Source organism: Eptatretus burgeri, chromosome 17 (assembly GCF_056783735.1).
Source record: "Eptatretus burgeri isolate ZD-2024b chromosome 17, Ebu_testis_v1, whole genome shotgun sequence".
NCBI classification, from domain to species: domain Eukaryota; kingdom Metazoa; phylum Chordata; class Myxini; order Myxiniformes; family Myxinidae; genus Eptatretus; species Eptatretus burgeri.
The window spans coordinates 23545238-23565261 of NC_140977.1; the positions used below are offsets into that span (position 1 = coordinate 23545238).

Below are 20024 nucleotides of genomic sequence, written 5' to 3' on the forward strand. Positions count from 1 at the left end.
ATATTTGAATCATGGATGAAATCAACAGGACGTTGATTGAGGTATGCTAACTGCCATGGGAAGCAAGAAGAAGCTGATGTTTCGGGTGTTAACCCTTCGTTGTAGCGAAAGAGCAACGGTGCAATGCTCTTTTGCTCAAACAAAGGGTTAACAGTCAAAACATCAGCTTCTTCGTGCTTCCTGCAGCTGTGTTAAACATACCTTAATCAACGTCCTGTTGATTTCGTCCACTGTTGTGCATGTCCGCCGACGCAGATCGACACGAGCCTTCACCAGACCAACATGAGTTCTTCATTCCAATTTTTTTTGTTTTTTTTTAAAAATCGATTTGGGCAGATTCATCACACTACCATTTCTCTGTGGTCGTTGTGTGACACGAAGATAATTCGATTATCTTTAAAGGGCACCTTTGCACCATCCAAAATCTTTACCTTGCTTGGTCATTGTTGTAATTGAGAGCAAAGGAGCTGTCCGACTCAATTTTGTGGCCGGGTCTTAATAATGCGGCCAGGTTGTGCATGAACAGAACGTGAATGTGTTTTTGATGTGGGAACAGATGTGTGTTCTTGCCTTCTCTCTATTATTTATTTATTTATTTATTTATTTTTCTTTACTTCCCATATTGATGAAATGCTTTATTCCCACGCCAGTGGAATGCGGCTCATTTGACAATAACTTGTGTGAAATGACATTTGCTTGTTTTGGAATGCTTGAGGTGCTGATTGCAGTGTTGCTTTTACCAGTCGGTCAGTTGGCTCACAGCCTTGTGATTGGCTCTTCCTCTGGTGACACCTGCAATATGTCCCAGTAATGTATTTTGCCGGTGACAATGATATCGGACCTGGGATCCCTGGTTTGTTTTAGTTAAACCACGTGGTACTTGAAGTGATGTTGCTGTCACTGTGCTTGCTTTGCAGGCTGCACATATGGCACTGATTAGCGACACAGATGTAGCATCAGTGCTGTCCTGGCATATGTCCAGCGATATGGACTGTGTGGTGACACGCACCACTGAAGCTGCGATGCATATTTTCAAGGAGACACAAGGACGTCAACAGGTGCTTCCCTTGGAATCGATCTTTCAGCGGAGCCTTCCTGATTGGAACAAGTAAGGATCGGGTATCTCAATTCGGGGAAGAATGGGAGAGATGAGGGTTGTACCTTCTTCTTCCTCCTCTTCTTATCCTTCTCCTTCTTTTTTCTTTTTCGTATTTTTTTTTTATTATTTTTCTTCTTCCTCCGCCTTCATTTTCTTCGCCCTTCTTCTTCCTTCTTCTTTCTTTCTTCGTAGCATCATCGGCTGAGGGTGCAGCTGTGCCACCGGTGCAATGCCCTCTGTAGGTTAGAGCAGGGATTTGGAGTTTGGCCAGGGTGCCGGCAATAGCTCGCCTCTTCACAAACAATACCGTGGGATCTTTAACGTCCTCCAACTAATGCCAGCAGATGGGATGCCTCGTTCAACATCGGTCCGAGGGACGGCACGTACTTTGCCAAATCATCCTGCCTCTGAGATTCAAACCCAGGCTAAACTGCTTTGCTAGACTCCGGCCCAGGCCATCCTGCCAGCCTCAGGTGGTGTTATCAACTTGCTTTTTAATACTGGTTAGAAACACGTGTATTGCTTGGGGTATACTTTGAGAAGGCGTAATTTGTCTGCAGCTATGCTTTCTTTGATCCCCTCTTTGTCACCAGTATGAGAAAGGTGCACTTGTATGAGTCACACAGGCTTCAAATTATAAATAAATAAATAAAAACGCCTCCCTCAGCACAGCGGTGGTGCAAATGTTTTGATTTGTAGGCGTTCAGTCCAATAATGCAGAAGAGGAATCGGTTTGTGGAGGAATGGAGTTGCAGACAATGGATTCCAATAAGGACTGCAACTCTATTTATACTAGTGGTGTGAGAGAGAGAAAAGGGAGGGAAAGGGAAAGGCAACACATGCATCCCAGCAGCATTTGTGCTGACCTGTGTTGGGTACTGTGTGTGGTCCGAGTAACACAGAGCTTTACTCATCCACCGTTTTGTTGTTTTGTTGTTTTTTGTTTTTTTTTAAACCGGTAATTTTGGTCACCTTTCCTCACTCATTTAAATATTCAAAATGGTTTTATCTGTGTGCACATGTTAAAATGCGTGGGCTTCAGCTGTTATTGGCTTTGGAAAAACACAAGAAAACCAACATACCAGACATACATTATGAGAACCAGATGTACATGGAGAGCAGAAGTTCCATCTGCCTGTGTTTAAGATGAACGGAATATGTGCAACTTTCAAACCATGGCTTTGGATCATCTTTCGTTGTCATAGTTTCATGAACATGGTACCCAAGTGCACGCACTCTACTCCAGTCACTGCTGCACGTACTTTGCTCTGGCTGTCTCTGCCACGTTTGAAAGTTCGGGTGAACGTGCTCAGCTCCGGCCGCCGTCGATCCGCGCACGCTCAGCTCCGGCCGCCGTCGATCCGCGCACGCTCAGCTCCGGCCACCGTCGATCTGCGCACGCTCAACTCCGGCCGCCGTCGATCCGCGCACGCTCAACTCCGGCCGCCGTCGATCCGCGCACGCTCAGCTCCAAATTGCATCCTGAGTGAAGGTGTTAGTGTTTCGTCAAATGGCATTGAGCATCGATGCTCTCACAAGATTCAACAGCAGATATCATCTTAAGTGAGACATGAAGGAGGAATAAGACACTTTTACAAGGCCAAATATGCCAGATTTTTAATTGCAGTACTCATTGAAGAATTTGATAACTTCTACAGTTAGATATTAAACGATTATTTAATTGTGCATTACACACTGTCTGATTAGTATTGGCAAAATGCACATCTGCATACGTCTCGTGGTATTGACGTTGGAAGTCATTCTCTCGTCAACATGAATATTTATTACTAGAGGGGGAGGGGGAGGAGACCCGACACTGACCAGCTGGGTGAAGCTTTTCCCGGTGGGGGTTTCAGGACGTGGTGAACATTAAACAGCGATGGAGTTATTTCCCTCATGGTGGTTACCTTTTGCCTGCAGGCCAGCAGCAGCAGCGCTGCGTCACCCCATATACCAATATACACTTTGTAGCGGCCTTTGGTGGCCTCAAAACGGATGTCAAGGTTAACGTGTGGGACCTTAAAAACTTGCCCAGGTTCTTGAGTACCTACACCCAAAAGTTGGGGTCTCTAAGTGCTACAGTTTGGCTGTGAAAGAGCAACGTACAAATAAAAATACAAACACTTCAAAGTACTTACAAGATTGTATTCTGGATTGTGCCATTGTCGCACAATTTGTATTTGAATAATTAATCAAAATTGATCATCTGCATGTATAATGTACTTTTTCGGTGAAATGAAACCGTTCTTAATGAATTCCTGAGATTGAATAATTAACACAGCTGTTCTGTGATTTGACTTTGTGATGTCACTCTGTCTTGATCTCGTAAAGATACGGAAACTCCCACAGTCTTTGTTTTTCATCCAAATGAAGTTGAATTTACGACTTGCAGGGGTTTCTTCTCAAAGTTGATTCAAAACGAGCAAGGTTTACGTTCAAGTTTGTTTGAGCATACCTCTGTCAACGTTGGCCGAGATAATTAATTGTCCTTATTGCCGAGGTCGACCTCCACTCATCCTATAAAAGGCAAGTTATCTGTTTTATGTTCACGTCGGTTTGAATTCGCATCAACTCGAGTCCGTATCCGCGGAGCAAATTTGCACAATAAAGCAAACAACTGGTTGTGGTGAAAGTAAACTTTGTGGTTTGCCTGTTTTGTGTTCCCATCTGAACCCCCAAATGTCTTTGTCCATTGTCTCTTCGTGTCTTTGTTCTGCTTGTGATTATCTGTCCAAGCTCTGCCATGAGCCTTCGAAGTTTGTTTTCAATGTAAACTTTGGCAAGTTCATGGAAACTTGGTTTGCGAAGTTTGCGGTTGACCTATCTCTACTTTTTCTGATTTTTTTTTTTTAACCCCACAATGTAAAAGGCCAATTAAAGAAAATGATGATAACCATTAACTCTCACCTTTTGACATTTGACCTTATTTCCTCCCCGTCCTCCACTTTAAGCCCACTCTCTTGTTAAACTGCTGCTGTTCAAATCAGTGCAGGACTGTATTGGGTATCGGTTGTCAACTGGAGTCAGGAGGCCCTGCTACCAAAATGGCATAGGCAGCCTGGCATCACGGAATCGTATTACTGAATTGCTTGCGTGGTATTAGATTTATTATCTGTTTCCAAGAGCAAGAAGCTTCACCCAGCCTGCTTGTCATCACCGAGTTGTCAATATTCTCTCTAATAGGCATGCATCGTTTATCACTTTTGGACTCGTGACGGTGTGTCTGGGATTTTTATTGTGAATTTCACCCGCAGGCCTTTGCCACACATACGGAATAATATGACTCTCTTCAATCCCAGTGGCAACCCTGTTTACGCACGAAACCTCTTGATTTTTCCAGCACATGAAGAAGAATGTCGCAAGGGTATGTTGGACTGCAGTGGGGAATATTTACGAGTGAAGAGATTGGGCTATGCATGGAAATGGTGGTTGGTGTACATGGTTGCATAGGTTCCATTTACTGTAGTCTTTGATTTCCATTCTCTCCCACACCACCCCCTCTCCACACCCCACCCCCCACTTCCTTCTCCACATTTCTTTGTGTGCCCCCCTCCCCAAGTATTTGGGCTATTTCTGGGAGACACAATCATCTTGGACACGTTGGAATCAGCCAGTGCCTACAGACAGGAGGTTTGGTTTGCCTTTCGCCCCGTCACATCCAAGCACAAAAAAGAACAGAACCATTTCTGCTTCTGACAAACAACCTTTTTTCTCTCCTTTTATTTTCCTTTGGTTGAAAGTATTTTATCAGATGCCACACTTTCCTCTCTGCTATCCACAATACACCCACTGTTCTGACTTTCTTATCCCCAGGTGGTGAAACGTTCATACTGCCCAACATTGCTCACTCGAACAGGTGAACGAATTCGCAGCAATGGCAAGTTCGGAGGCTTCCAGAACAAAGCTCCTGCACTGGAGCGACTTCGAGGAGCACATTTTGGGGAACCCTTGCCCCTTGAGTACAACGAGCTGTGCCAGAAGATTGGTGAGTCAAGAGTGTAAATTATCTTGTGGAATTTTTTATTACCTCCACCACCAAAGCTGGACGGAGGTTTTGTTTTCACCCCTGTCTGTCTGTCTGTTTGTCTATGAGCTGGATATCTCAAAAAGTTGTGGATGGATTCGGACAAAATTTGGTGGACATGTTGGGTGGGTATGTGACATGAACAGATCGATTCGATTTTGGTGAAGAACCGGATCTGGATATGAGAATTTTTTATATATTTTCTCAGTGATTCTTCACCATTGAGAGATGTGTCCAAAAACGACATACAGCACGCTATTTCAAAAAGTTGTGGATGAGTTGGTTAGGTGACAAGAGCCAGCTGGTTCGATTTTTGGTTCAGGTGCAGATCCAGATCTGGCCTATCGGTGGGATACAAAACGTAACCTGTTCAGCGTGGCGGAGGTATGCACTCTACCGAGTGCAGTTCTCGTTACTCACTGCAGCTATCACAGCTACCATTGTGGAAATTTTTACTTTTGATTAATTCTCATGAAAGTTTAAATATGGTTGAGAATGGAAGAGGTACACACACCATTTTCTATTTGATAAATATTTTGGACCTTGTGGTTGTAAAAAAGGGCCCGGATGTAGACAAATAACAGCTAGTGCAAGCGTATTTCTTCAGAACTCGATGCACCGTTCTCACGTTCTGTTCTGAGCGGTGCTATCGATCTGTAAATGAGCTGTGAAGTGTGTGGCCCTATTTTGAGGGACCTGATGAGACCCAATTCGATTGTGCACTTGTTCTTGCCTGTTGCGATCTCACATTACTTGTTCCACATTGCCCAACCAATTTAGTCATGGATGTTGTTCAAGCCCAACATAACTCCAAGACTGTAGCAAAAATGCTACAGCTTTAACTATAGTATATGAGACTTGTACTCTCATATACTGTAGTTGGTAACGGGTCCTACTACAGTAGTCTGCAGAGAATTACGACAGGAAAGAAGTGCTATTTTTGCTTGGGAATTTGTTTCCGTGTGTGATATTTGTATCCCGTGCTGTAAACTACACGGAATGATATTTGGAAGGAGTGGCTTCATGGGCATAAGAGTCTTGGACATAACAAATGAAATCCCCAGAAATGTGCAGTTGTTTGTTTTTTTTTTAATTATTATTATTTATGTACATAATATTTGCTAATGGAGATTTATTCTTGCTTCCAACATTGGGATAGGTGATTTTTTTCATTCCGTTTCCTTTTGGCTTATTTTTGATACTCTCTTGATGCATATAAGACCACATTGTTTAGAAAGACACCCCAAAAGTGAAAAAAATGATATGATTTCAAAGTGTTGTATTGGCCCCATATTCCACTTTATCTCTTGGGACTGAACAATGATCCAACATAAATGTCGTTCAATGGAAACACCCGCTCCCTATGTAATGGGGACGTTAGACCAGCTCCCACTTGCGGGGGTCAGTAAAGCGCTTGCTCTCTGACACATGTACAGTGCAAAATTGTATGTCATCTCAACAGGTGACTTGTAATAACCTCTCCGACCACCACCACCACCGGGTCGTGCTATGTGATGCACATTTACATGGAGAATTTGTGTCTCCTCGCACCTCCTCCAATCTTGAACCCCCGCAACTACCAATGTTGTTTTAATGCCGCCAACCTTTCTGGACACACCCTGAGTGGAAGCATCAAATTTCAACTCATTCCATCCAGCTGCTTCGGAGTGCATGCATGCACGCGCACACAACAAATTATACATCCTAAAAGTACGATTACAAAAGCTCAACTGTTGACCTCACGGTGTACCTACGAAATAGAAGTAAATACTTAATTCACTCTTCTTACTCTTGAGCAGTTTTAAATTTTGCTTCCATGTGGACTAGATATGGGCTGGTTCCAGGGCTTTGGAAAGGTGGGGGGGCTTTAAAGTGTTGGTGTTGCCCTGCAGGCTTCTGCATTCTAATTAGTTACTTAGAATGACAACCCAGAAAGCATATTTACCCTGTTCACTGGCCTGATATTCATGAACGCGCTAAATAATGCATCCCTGTCCACAGATTGTGCAGATGGTGTAACTGGTAACGAAAATGTCAGATGATTTAACTGCACTGTAATGAGCTTCGTGAATCCTTGTTTATTCGGGGGGGGGGGGGGGATGCTGTTTTGATGAGGGGTGAATATTCAAACATCACCTGTATTTGCTCTGAAAGCAAGATTCAAAATGCGCAACTGTTGCCAGCCTGTTTCCAAGATCAGAGTTGAAAATAACTTTGTTTTTTACTTGCAAACAACCCGTCCTTGCTGATAAGTTAATTTCCCCCACTTCTCCGATGTATGTCTCTGGAATATTTTTTATTTTGACTTGTAATACCAGCTTACATCACTCCCACGATGATGCCGAGTCTCTGGGCCTATAACCTTCACATTATAAACAGGTTGCTGGTTTGCCTCCACCTCCTTCTATTCCTGGTCCTGCATGCTCTGCTCTTTCTGTGCTAATTGTCCCCTTCAGGTTTCTGTAGGGTGCATGTGGTCAACCATCAACCACCTTCTGGTGAAACCACCTAAATCATTGATCACCTCTACTCATTCATTCCTCTTTTTTTCCCCCCACCTGTGGAACCAACTTCCACATTCTCTTCAGTCTCACTCTTCGCTCCAAGTCTTCAAGACAGCTGGTTCACCACCATCTCGGATCATCCCCCATCCAAAACCATGATATTTTCTACCCACGTCAACCCTCCCCCTCCCCTCACAAAACTGAAGTTTTTCCTTCCTGAGAATTTGCTTCCGTCTCCATCTTGTCCACACCCTGTGTCTTCCCCACCCTCTTTCTTATCTGCATCCCTTGTTTGTCCATCTCCATCTATTTGGTCCCTCAGCCCTGCTGTGTATGCGTGTCCCCCTCCCCTGTCTCTACTGTTTTTGTTTTTTTTTTCTATTCCTTCCTTATCTGTTCTGTGCTCTCACCCTTCCGTGATTCTCGACACTAAAAATACAAAAATTACTGCAAGAAAATGGCAAGCACGCACAAACACACACAAATGATTATTCCCCCACTTCTATGGTTATGACCCTTAATCCTGGTGGCACCCCCCACCCCCACCCACTTTTCCCTGAACAGTCCCTGGGCTATGAATTTTCCTTCTGATGAAAACCTTCCTGTGCACTCCCTGGGTACATCCATCAGTTCAGCATTGCATGGAAGTCTCCATCTTGTCCACATCCTCACAAACACACAGCCACTTCTACTTCTCCAATCACATATATTTCGTTTGGGTAGGGGGTGGGGGTCAGTGCTGCACTCTCATTTTTAAAATGTTTTAATGTTTGTACTCTGCCTTAACTCTGTCTCCCCCTTTACCTGCCTGCCACTTCTCCTTGCATACTGTGATACATCGAGGTGCATTTTTGCCTGCCTGTTCCTTTCCACCTCTTAATCAGTCGGCTCTCTTCATGCCAGTTGTTTGCTTTACTGTGAATCTCGACATCTGTAGAGTATGTTTCTTACCTCCACCACCAAAGGTGGTCGGAGGTTGTTTTCGCCCCTATTGGATTCGCTATATATGAGATATCCCTTATTGTCGGGTTTTCCGGCGGTGTGTGTGTGTGTGTGTGTGTGTGTGTGTGTGTGTGTGTGTGTGTGTGTGTGTGTGTGTGTGTGTGTGTGTGTGTGTGTGTGTGTGTGTGTGTGTGTCTGCAACGCGAGGCTCCACAGCACGAACCAGCAAACCGATTTCGATGAAACTTTGCCAACAGGTGGAATATATACTGGGAAGGTGCGCGTTTGAATTTCATTTCCGAGCAACCACCCGTTGCTGTGCAGCGGCCGAAAAACCGCGTACAGTATTTTCAATACTTGTCCTTCAGTTTTGAATGTAGAGAAACGAGACTTCGGAATTAAACACTTCGAGATATTTAGAAAATTTTACCTGAGCCGATTTTTGATTGAGGTTTTATTTTTCAAATGGTAGTCCTTCAAAAATCGGGTGTCTATTTACCGTCATTTAAGGTGTGTATACAGTGTTTGTAAGGAACTCCACCGTCGTTCCACCTTCGATCTCTCCTCGATCCAAACGTTATTGACCAAAGTGAAAAGGATCCAAAATAAATGGAATCACCGGCATTTCTGTCTTTGTGGATTTCTAATAATATGTTTATTTATTTCCCGAAAACGGTTCCACGACCCACACACCACCTTCAATTATTTATTTATTTACCAAAAACAATTCCACGATCCACACACCACCTTCAATTATTTATTTAATTACCGAAAACGATTCCACGACCCACACACCACCTTCAATTATTTATTTATTTACCGAAAACTATTCCCCACCCACACACCTCCTCCAATTATTTATTATGTACCGAAAACAATTCCACGATCCACACACCACCTCCAATTATTTATTTATTTACCGAAAACGATTCCACGACCCACACACCACCTCCAATTATTTATTTATTTACCGAAAACGATTCCACGACCCACACACCACCTCCAATCATTTATTATTTAAAGTGGGCATGGCTTATGAAAAATATTGTGTGGCTCAGGAGATGTGGTCAAACGAGCATTGAGAGAAGTTTATCGGGTTTTCCGTGTGTGTGTGTGTGTGTGTGTGTGTGTGTGTGTGTGTGTGTGTGTGTGTGTGTGTGTGTGTGTGTGTGTGTGTGTGTGTGTGTGTTTGTGTGTGTGTGTGTATGTGTGTCTGCAACGCGTGGCTCCACAGCACAAACCAGCAAACCGATTATTTTTCAAGTGGTAGTCCTTCAAAAATAGGGTGTCTATTTACCGTCATTTTTTATGAGGAGTGCCAGTTGGCAAAATACGCGAAAGGAAAAATCTTGCCAGGCAGAGGAACAATTGTATGTGAACCAATACGTCTTGGCAATGAATCTTCGGCGGTGGATCGGTCAGAATGAAAAGCATCGTATCCAACGCTTCGATCCTAGCGAATCCCTCGTCACCTACCGGCTTGTCCGTCTGTTTGTTTGTCTGTGAACAGGATATCTCAAAAAGTTGTGAACGGATTCAGATATAACTTGGTGGACAGGTTGGGTGTGTGACAAGGAAGAAATTGATTCGATTTGGGTCAATATCCAGATCCGGATGCGAGACTTCAAAAAAAAGAATTGTCATTTTCACCATTGAGAGATGGGTCCAAAAATGATATCTAGCTTGACATTTCAAAAAGATGGACGAGTTATGACAAAACTATGTGAATTAGTTGGTTCGGTGACTGGAACAAGCCGATTTGATTCTGATTCAGGTCTGGACACATCAGTGGGTGACAAAACATAAACTGTTCAGCCTGGAGGAAGTATGCACTCTACTGAGTGTCGTTCTAGTTTATTCTTCCCTCCTTATGGTGTTGTCATCCCCCGTTCTGACAGTTGTGCGTTTTTACCCTGCGCTCGCGAAGCAAGAAGCGAGGTTAAGCGATCGTTCGCGTACTTATGCCGCACATAAATACATACGTCTCTGCATACGTATGTACGTAGATCGTTCGCGTACTTATGCCGTATAGATATATATACATACATGCGTGCGTACCGATGTATGTACATGTCTGCATTTGTTAAATTCATTTTCTCAGCAACTGTTGGTCTGACGCAAAATTTTCCAAACAAAATTTTGCTGAAAAAAATGCCTCTTGTAGCATTTTTTTTAGTCATAATTATGACGTCATAGGTCACGGAGTGCAGGCACAATCTTTGAAAAACTTTGCATCTCTACATCTCCGAAGCCACTCCATGGAAAAAAATTTACACATGGCTCATTGTCAAGTACTTACTCCCCATGGGGAATAAGATATGCTCATGATGATGTCATCGCTGTCTTCATTATGACGTCAAAATTTGACAAGTACAACGCTGGATTCGATAGGTAATGAAAAAAAAAATTCTTTGCAACTGTTGGTCCAATTGACATGAAATTTTGACCAGTGGTGCACCTTCTCCTGTAGGAATTTATTACGATAATCATGACGTTGTAGGTCACGTGGTGCAGGTGCCATCTTCAAAAAACTGAAAAAAAACTTTGCACGTCTATATCTCCGAAACCGCTCCATGGAAAAAATTTAAACATGGTTCATTGTCAAGTACTTACACCCCATGGGGAATAAGATATGTTAATGATGATGTCAATGCCTGGTGTTGGCTGAATGTTTAGGGTGGCGGGCTTTGGATCCGTGGGTCCTGGGTTCAAATCCCGCTCAGCTGTTGAATTAATACCAGGTGGGGTTAACTTGGCCTGTTATCCTTCCGAGGTTGGCAAAATGAGTGCCAGCATGCTGGTACACTGTGTCGGAGTGGTGACCCGTCCAAGATTGTGCCCAATAGCCAAGGAGACTGCTTTTGTCAGGTCAGGTTCGATCTGTGACCTGCTACAGGTACCATGTAAACCTGTACTAACCTGTTCCATGGTCGGGTTGTCGGCGACTAAACCGTCTCCCCCACCAGGTTTTCTGGTGAGGGGGGTGTTTGGATATGGACACCCAGCAGGATTAAAAACAAAACCTGTCAAAGGGCGGAGGAGCTCCTTGTGAGCCAATGGCCATCCATATCTAGTGCCCAACTGTGTCTGCAGACGTCCTCCTGCAGTTGGGTCACTTCTTATTAGGAGGTTGGTGGCAGGATTTGCACTCTGGCCACCGTAAAACCCTTCATTCCGCAAAACGCAAAAACGCAAAAAAAATCTGAAAACCCACTCCGTGGGAGTACCTCCTGTGCAGCTTCCCTTCGCAGGGCAGCTCACCGGATGACGGGATTGGGGCAAAGCCTTCGGGATCCCCAATCTTTGATGATAGGAGGGAAACCACGGGGTAACATCCCTGGGTCTGATTGCGGGAGAGTGTGTCGGAGTGGTGCTGAGGAGTCGTCCATCAGACGGCGGTCTCCTTGGGTTAACCTGAGGCGGTCCCTTCGGGTGGGTGCCAGGAATGTCCTATCCCTAAGAGAGGATGATCACCTGTCTCTGTTATCATCTGAGCTCAAGCGTTTGGACATCGGGATTGCAGCTCTCTGAGGTTCGGAGACCGGATTGCGGCGAGATAATGGTGGGTGGTTACGCCTACTATTGGTCTGGTCGCTCTGATGGTTACCATACCCAAGGAGTTGCTGTAGCTGTGTCCAATAAGCTGACCCCAATGATAATTGAGGTAACACCGGTCAACGAGCGTATTATGAGATTAAGGATTCGTCACTCCTTCGGTGTCATTTCCCTGGTCTCTGTTTATGCTCCGACTGAGGCGAGTGATCTCACCGTGAAGGATGCATTCTACGCCACACTCGAGTCTGTGGTTGATCAGTGCCCCAGACGAGATACACTTCTAGTCTTGGGGGATTTCAATGCATCGACTGGAACTGATGGGGATGGTTATGAGGTGTGTTGGTCCCCATGGGTCAGGAACTATGAACCAGAATTGCACTAAGTTCCTTGACTTTGCAAGAAGTCATGGACTTAGGGTGGCTGGTTCATGGTTTCAGCGACCACAAGCTCATCGCTGGACTTGGTATTCCAACGCTGGCGGTGTGGCAAAGGAGATTGACCATGTCCTCATTGACGGTCGTTGGAGGATGATCCAGAACTGCAGGGTCTACCGGAGTGCTCAGTTCCTCAATACTGACCACAGGCTTGTTGTAGCAACTCTAAAGCTGCATCTTAAATCCTGGAGAATGGTACCATCCCAGCCTAGGCTGGATGTTGCCAAGCTCAGGGATTAGAGAGTAGCTGAGGAGTTTGCGAACAGGCTGAGTGGACACTTGGGGGGGTCTGGGTGCTTTGGGGGGTCCTGAAGAGTTGTGGAGTGCCTTCAAGACCACCGTCCTTGATGTTGCCGGTGGATGTCTTGGAGTTCACCGCAGGGCAAAGAAGAATTTTGTCTCTCAAGGGACACTGGATACCATTGACCAGAGTCACAGGGCCAGGCTGAATGGCAGAGCTGAGCTGTTCAGTTCAGCAGACCTGAGCTGAATGGCAGACCTGAGCTGAGGCGTAAAACTGTACGTGCACTGAGGGTGGACAAGGAGGCCTACGTGCAAGGAATCTGTGAGGGGGTAGAGCATCACCTGTGGACAGGTTATTCTCGTCCCGCTTACAGGGGAATTCGCGCATTACGTTCATCCAAGCCCATCCCTCAGAGCACTGCAGTTCGAGCAGAGAGTGGTAGGCTCTTGACAGAGGAGTCTGAAGTGAAGGCCCACTGGGCCGGTTACTTTGAGCGGTTGTACCAGGCTGATCCCCCAGCTGTCGAGTTGGACGTCAAGGGTGTTTCAATCCCTGTTGCTGACCCTCGAATCAACTGTGGTCCACCTTCGCTTGTGGAAACACGGGCTGCGGTGAACCAGTTGAAACGGGGCAAAGCTCCAGGGATCTGTGGCATCCATGCCGAACTTCTCAAGGCTGGTGGAAATGCTGCACTCGTGTCGTTGCATGCAGTTTTGTGCTCTGCCTGGAATACAGGCATCATCCCAACTGACTGGAAGAGGGGCCTTGTTGTCCCTCTCTGGAAAGGGAAGGGTGATCGCCAAGACTGCAACAACTTCCGAGGGATGACGCTGCTCTCAGTGCCGGGCAAGGTCTTTGCTCGGATAATTCTTGATATAATAGGGTTCACCACCATCTGCTTGAGCACCAGCGTCCAGAGCAGTCAGGCTTTACACCAAAGAGGTCAACGATTGACCGTATCCTTGCCCTTCGTGTCCTCACCGAACGCAGACGAGAGTTTCGGCAGGGGCTGCTTGCAGCCTATGTTGATCTCTGTAAAGCGTTCGATTCAGTGAATCGGGATTTCCTCTGGAGGATTCTTGGTCTTCGTGGGGTGCCACCAAAACTGATCGATCTGATGTCTGAACTCTACTCTGGTACTGAGAGTGCTGTGAAGTGTGGTGGTACCATCTCTGACTTATTTCCAGTTGTTACTGGAGTTCGTCAGGGATGTGTACTTGCCCCCATACTTTTCAGCACTTGTATGGACTGGATTTTAGGGAGGATGTCGGAGAGATCAAGTTGTGGTGCATCGTTTGGGAATGTCAAAATCTCGGACCTTGATTTTGCAGATGATGCAGTCATCTTTGCGGAGACTAGACATCCTTTTGGGGGCCCTCGAGGTGCTGAATGAGGAGTCGGAGCCGCTGGGATTACGGGTTTCTTGGGTCAAAACTAAGATCCAGGCTTTCGGTGACATCTTGGATGATGCTGTCCTGTCTGTGTTTGTTTGTGGTGAGGATGTTGAGGTCGTGGAGAGATTCACTTACCTTGGCAGTGATATTCATGTCTCTGCTGGCTGCGAGTCAGAGGTCAATCGACGTCTGGGTCGGGCCTGGGGAGTCATGGATTCACTGGATCATGGGGTGTGGCGCTGCTGGTACCTGTGCGGGAGGACGAAAGTTCGAGTCTTCAGGTCCTTGGTACTTCCAGTCTTGCTCTATGGGTGCGAGACTTGGACTCTGACCAAGGATCTGAGACGGAGACTTAATTCCTTTGGTACCAGGTGTCTTTGGAGAATCCTTGGCTATCGCTGGTCGGATTTTGTGTCCAACGAGCGGTTGCTGAGAGAGACTCGGATGAGATTTGTTATCTGCATAGTCCGTGAGTGTCAGTTGCGGCTGTATGAACATGTGGCTCGTTTTCCTGACGCTGATCCTGCTCACCAGATTCTCTCAGCGAGGGAGTCTCATGAGTGGAGGAGGCCAGTGCGCCGACCACGTGCCTCATGGTTGCAGCAGGTTGACCATAATCTCAAGGAGATGGGGATGGGCCTGGCATCTGCCTGGGGGATGGCCAGACGGAGGCCCCTGGAGTACCGGCGGAAAGTGGATGCAGCGACGCGCTGTTCTGGCACATGCTCCCATACCTGACCTGACCTGACTGCTTCGGCAGCACCAACGCTCTGCACAGAGTATGGTCCCAATCTCCTCTCCTCCTCATCAGTGCCTTCATTAATATGTCATAATTCAATAAGCTTGATCCGGTCAGTATGAAAAAAAAATTTCTCTGCAATTGTTGAAACAGCTAACCGATCAAAGCAAAACTTTAACTAATTGATCTACTACCCATGGGAAATATACATGGGTGAAAATCCTTCCGTATTTTATGGAAATCCGTATTTTTGTGATGCCCCATATGGAGGTTTATGTTTGTTCGTCAACAGAAAGGCACGCCACGATTATAGGGAATTGAGGTGCTATATATGCTATATATGCCGAGGTGCACGCCAGTATGCCGATTCGTTTTTTTTTAACCAATTTCATCCGGATGGGGTGAAATGTTAATGCAATAACACATCTTGTCCACGATTATGTGAATTACTCCCACGGTAGTTTTCATTGTGAGCTGTTTTTGTAGAAGCTAGCCGTGTACAAAAGCTTGCAAGCGCGTTGCCGTGATTAGATGTCCGCCAGGCAAGAGAACCATGTGTGTACGTCGGTGTTGCGTATCCGCCTTTCCTCGCCGGCTGATTAGTCTGTTCTGGTTATCACGTTGGAATGGCATTTATATTAGTTTACATCACTAGCATTTGTTTACATTTTATTTTGTTAGATTAATGGTGTGGTATTAATTTTTCATTGGAATGAAAACATGGAGAGATTGAGTTTATAAGAAGATGGAGGAAATTGTAAAAGGCATGGTTTCCCCGATCGGAATGGAAGGCTGTGACATTCATACATCCCACGCGGGTGATTTATTACAGCTGTCCAAGAATGCTCGAGTTATCACTGAGACGGGACTTGTGATTTATCCTTCTTTTCTTCAGTCATCTCACAAAAGGTCGAGGAGAACTTGCGTGCCATTGCAATCTATAGCAGCATCATTTTCATGTTTTATATAAATATTGTCGAGCTCACATTGATCGGAACCAGGTGTAACCGGAAGATAGATGAGCGGGTTGTTCGGTAAGTGGTTGGAATAAGGGATTCACTCGGATTCCGAATACCTTTTCCTTCCACGCCAAAGATCCGCCTGCTTGGTGTTTTGGGAGCGAATGACCGCCATTTGTTGGCGTCTATCAGATGCATTCCGCTCTCCAGAGATCTTCTATGCCTGGTGTTGGGCTGAAAAGGGCAACCCTCGTCATGGAGTTTCGCTGGTAACGAGTCTTCCCTTGATATTGGCACCTTTGTGTGGCTCGTGTGTAAAGGGCTCTTCTTTGCCTTTGTGGTACCTTGCACGTCTGGCGTTGCCTTGCGCGGTTTGGTGATCCTCTTCTGAAGAGTCTGGAGTCTCTTTCTTCTTGGATCCTTCATCAACATTCCTGCCTTCAGCCCTGCCAGGTTCCAGAGGGCTATTCAGCAAACTACCTCAGCAACTTACCATTCCCTTGTGGAATTTTTACTCCCACTAATGCAGTGCCCCCGATTACTCATTTTGCTCATCTCGGAATGATGACGGACTGAGTTAACCCACCTGGTGTTCATTCAACAGTCGGGAGAGGGGCTCGAATGCAAGACCCGGAAATTTTAAGCCATCCACCCTCACTCTTAAGTGAGGCTCCACACCAGGCTCCAGCAATTTATGTTCAGGTGAAATAAATAATAAAATTCTTCCCCAAATATCACTCATTTGCATAGTTTTTGTTGTTGTCATGATCTGAACAGGATCACCCCCAAAATGCACATTTTGACATCAGTTTTTGAAAATTTTATGGGGGGGGGGGTCATACCCCTAGACACTCCTTGGAAAATCTCCTTTTTTTCAAAAGTTTTACATCTCCCATGAATATAGTTTGATAAAAGTGACAACATCAGTCACTGGTCTGGCACCATTTGGGATCGAAGAAAAACAAAACCTTTAGAAAAACCAGAAGACTTGGCTTGCACCAAGTGCTTGTCAAGACTGTGCCAGGGTAAGTATTCTCTGAATACCATCTAGTTACTTCTGGCACTGGAGCACAGTTCAGTCTAGCTATTTAACTTCTTTGTAAATGGCTTTTTATGCCTCCGCAGCCAAAGGCACTGGAGGCATTTTATTTTTGGGGTTGTCCTTCAGTTCGTGCGTGCGTGCGTGCAGAGCAAATTTTCATTACCACGATAACTTGTGAAGAACCATTGAAGGGATTTGACCAAACTTGGTAAAAGCATGTACGATGATACAACAGATGACTGATTACATTTTGGGTTTGAAAGGTCAAAGGTCACATGTGACCTTTAATCGAAAATAATTTTGTTCCAGCAATAACTTGTGATCCACTGAAGGGATTTCAACCATAATTGTCACAAGTATGGACTGTAATACAAAGATGAACTGGTTACATTTTGAGTTCAAAAGGTCAAGGGGTGTGTGCCCATCGATTGAAAATGATTTTGCTACCGTGTAAACCACTGAAGTATTACAACCAAACTTGGCACAAGTATGGACTGCAATACAAAGTTAAACATGAACGGGTTCAATTTTGGGTGCAACGGGTCGAAGGTTAAAGGATATGTGTCTTGGAGAATCATTGGACAGACCGTAACTTGAGTTGGAAGCATGTGATGTTCTCTCTCATGCTCCCTCTCTCTCTCTCATGTGACCTTTAATTTTTCACGTGACGTTTCATTGCGATCAAACATAGCAGTGGGTTGATATCTAATGTAGACGTAGGCAAAATTTATAGACGCATTTGCGTGTAATTATATTTTCTAGTTTGCAACGTGTTTTCCTTCTTGTGACGTTCACAAAAATCTGTCAGTCTCACCAACTATTCTGTGCTCATTCACTGTTATCCTTCACGAGTCCCTCCATTGCGTGCTTGCAGATCTCCTTCAGGCATTGGTCGACACACGAAAAAAGCGCGAAGCTGTCCAACGTGAAGATCATAAGCTGAAAGAGGAGATGCATGCACAGGGCATCAACAGGATACGTAGCGAGATGAAAGATTTTAAAAAAGAGCTGCTGTCCATTGAGGAGGAGCTTGGTGAGCTATATATATATATGATGTTACAGCAAAGTAGTGAAAATTTAAAATTCTGAAGGAAACTCACGCAAGGTTTACTATCACTCTAAGCATAAACCACCATGATCTGTCTTAACGTACCTGGTCCCATGCCCACAAATACTCTCCCTGGATAACATGAATCACCTGAAGTTGAAATTGGTTTGAGACTACAACAGCGTCATTCACCTGTAAATGTCTGCAGGACTAAGGAAAACTCCCGACCAACCTTCCCAGAATTCTGATGCGACTTCAGCCTCAAATGGTCGGAGACGTGGAAGGAGTTTATCCAGGTAAGAATACAGAAGGATTTTGTGTCCATCATATTTTTTTGCCCGTGCTCTTATTCATATTTATCCTTGCCAAGAAAATGAAGTACAGCATTTGCATGAACACAATATCGAGGCTCATGGAAGAGCGAGGGAGGGTAAAATGGCAGTGAACTCGGTGGCATAATGGCTAGAGCGTCAGCAGTTCGAACTCGATCCCAGCATACCAGACTTTAAAAACGGTACGTGCTGCTTCATCATTTGATGCTCAGCATTTAGAGGATAGAGCATGGACAAAAACTGCAGGAGGTGCCAAAAAGCGAAAGTTTGAACTTCCCAGCTGAGCTGATCATGGTTGCTATGAAGCCTTAATAGTGTTTGTGTGGAGTCGTTTGTGTATTTTTATTCCTTTAACAGTGTGCGTGCAAACTCACCACTGATGATCAAAAGGATTCTTTTGTTGTGATGTTTTCATCAAATCTTGCACAAGAATATTGAATCTCAACAGAATTTTGTGATGTGATAAAGCTCTGCATTCGTGTTCCAAGCGTTTCCCAGTCTTGCCTTTAAAGAAGATCCCCCACTTGAGCAGAAAAGCCATTTTGGTACAACTGAAACGGCTGTATAAAGGCCTTTCATGAACGAACGTGTCGTGGAATGTGGAATTCGGCCTTGATTGAAAAAGTTGACATCAGTAGTATGGAACAATTGAAAACGATTGCAAGAACATCTCTTGCTAAATGAAGGCTTGTGATACTAACTGTGTGTGCTTGTTTTCACTTGCATCTTCTTATCACCAATTTTCTTCCAGGATTTGTGATGACAGCACGATTATCAAGAAGAAATGCCATTGATGCACGAGATATTAAATCATCCCAGAACGTGAAGCCGAAGACCATAATTGCAGTTGATGTGTGAAGATATCAATGAACGTGGTTCTTCCTCCCTCGCCGAATTTCACCGACAGCTTGTTGTCCTTTTGCAATACAAAACCTTGTGTTGACCTGACTTCAAGGTATTATCAGGCAGACGAACATCCCAACCACTTCTTTGGAATCCAAATTGGATATGCCTCTTGTTCTTGACTTGGCCTGTTTGAGATGATTGCAAATGTAAATATCAGTTTTACAGTCCCAGTTTTACTTCAAAATTCCAAACCATTTTATTTCGAGCGTTAATTCTCGTGTTGCTTTCAGGTGTTTGTCGAGTTTTTGAGCGTTTGGAAATTACTCCCATTGCCCATTCGAATTGGTTTCGACAATGAGGACATGTTCTGCCTCCCGGTTGCGCTATTCTCCTCTCAAATGACCAACATTTATACCAAGAGAATGTATGTTTACTTTGTCCAACACCAAAGAGGTGATTGGATTGCGAGTTTGCTAATGGCACTAATTTAAATAGTCTTTCCTATTTGAAAAGTAATGGTTTAAAGAAACTGCCTTGGTTACAGATTGTGCTTTTCACTTAAATACTTAATGTTTTGTATTAAACTGAACGTTGCCTTTTAATCGAGACTTGTTTCAATGACCTTTGCACGCACACTTGTTTCTCATCCAGGAGGTAAATGATCCATTCACTATCAGCGCTCTGCGCATCCTCAGTGCCTTCAGAAAGTATTTACACACCTCGACTCTTGTCACATTTTGTTGCATTGCAGTCTCAATTTAAAACGGATTAAGTTTCATTTTTTTTTGTCACCGATCGACACGAAATGCCCCATAATGACAAAGTGAAAACATGTTTTTATAAATCCTTACAAATTAATTAA

The 20024-nt window shown here is 44.7% G+C and overlaps 1 protein-coding gene across 2 annotated transcripts in view; it reads left to right on the forward strand.

The window, feature by feature from the left end:
• Window positions 1–19764, forward strand: part of SMCHD1 (structural maintenance of chromosomes flexible hinge domain containing 1) — a 209871-nt gene extending 190107 nt beyond the window's left edge. For both annotated transcript variants that reach the window (XM_085861237.1, XM_085861236.1), the window contains 7 exons: window positions 918–1108; window positions 4354–4463; window positions 4659–4729; window positions 4913–5084; window positions 17811–17969; window positions 18193–18280; window positions 19068–19764. In XM_085861237.1, coding sequence (XP_085717363.1) covers window positions 918–1108; window positions 4354–4463; window positions 4659–4729; window positions 4913–5084; window positions 17811–17969; window positions 18193–18280; window positions 19068–19110 — 834 coding nt within the window. In that variant the 3' untranslated portion in view covers window positions 19111–19764. The remainder of the gene's footprint in view (window positions 1–917; window positions 1109–4353; window positions 4464–4658; window positions 4730–4912; window positions 5085–17810; window positions 17970–18192; window positions 18281–19067) is intronic.
• Window positions 19765–20024: the final 260 nt, after the last annotated feature.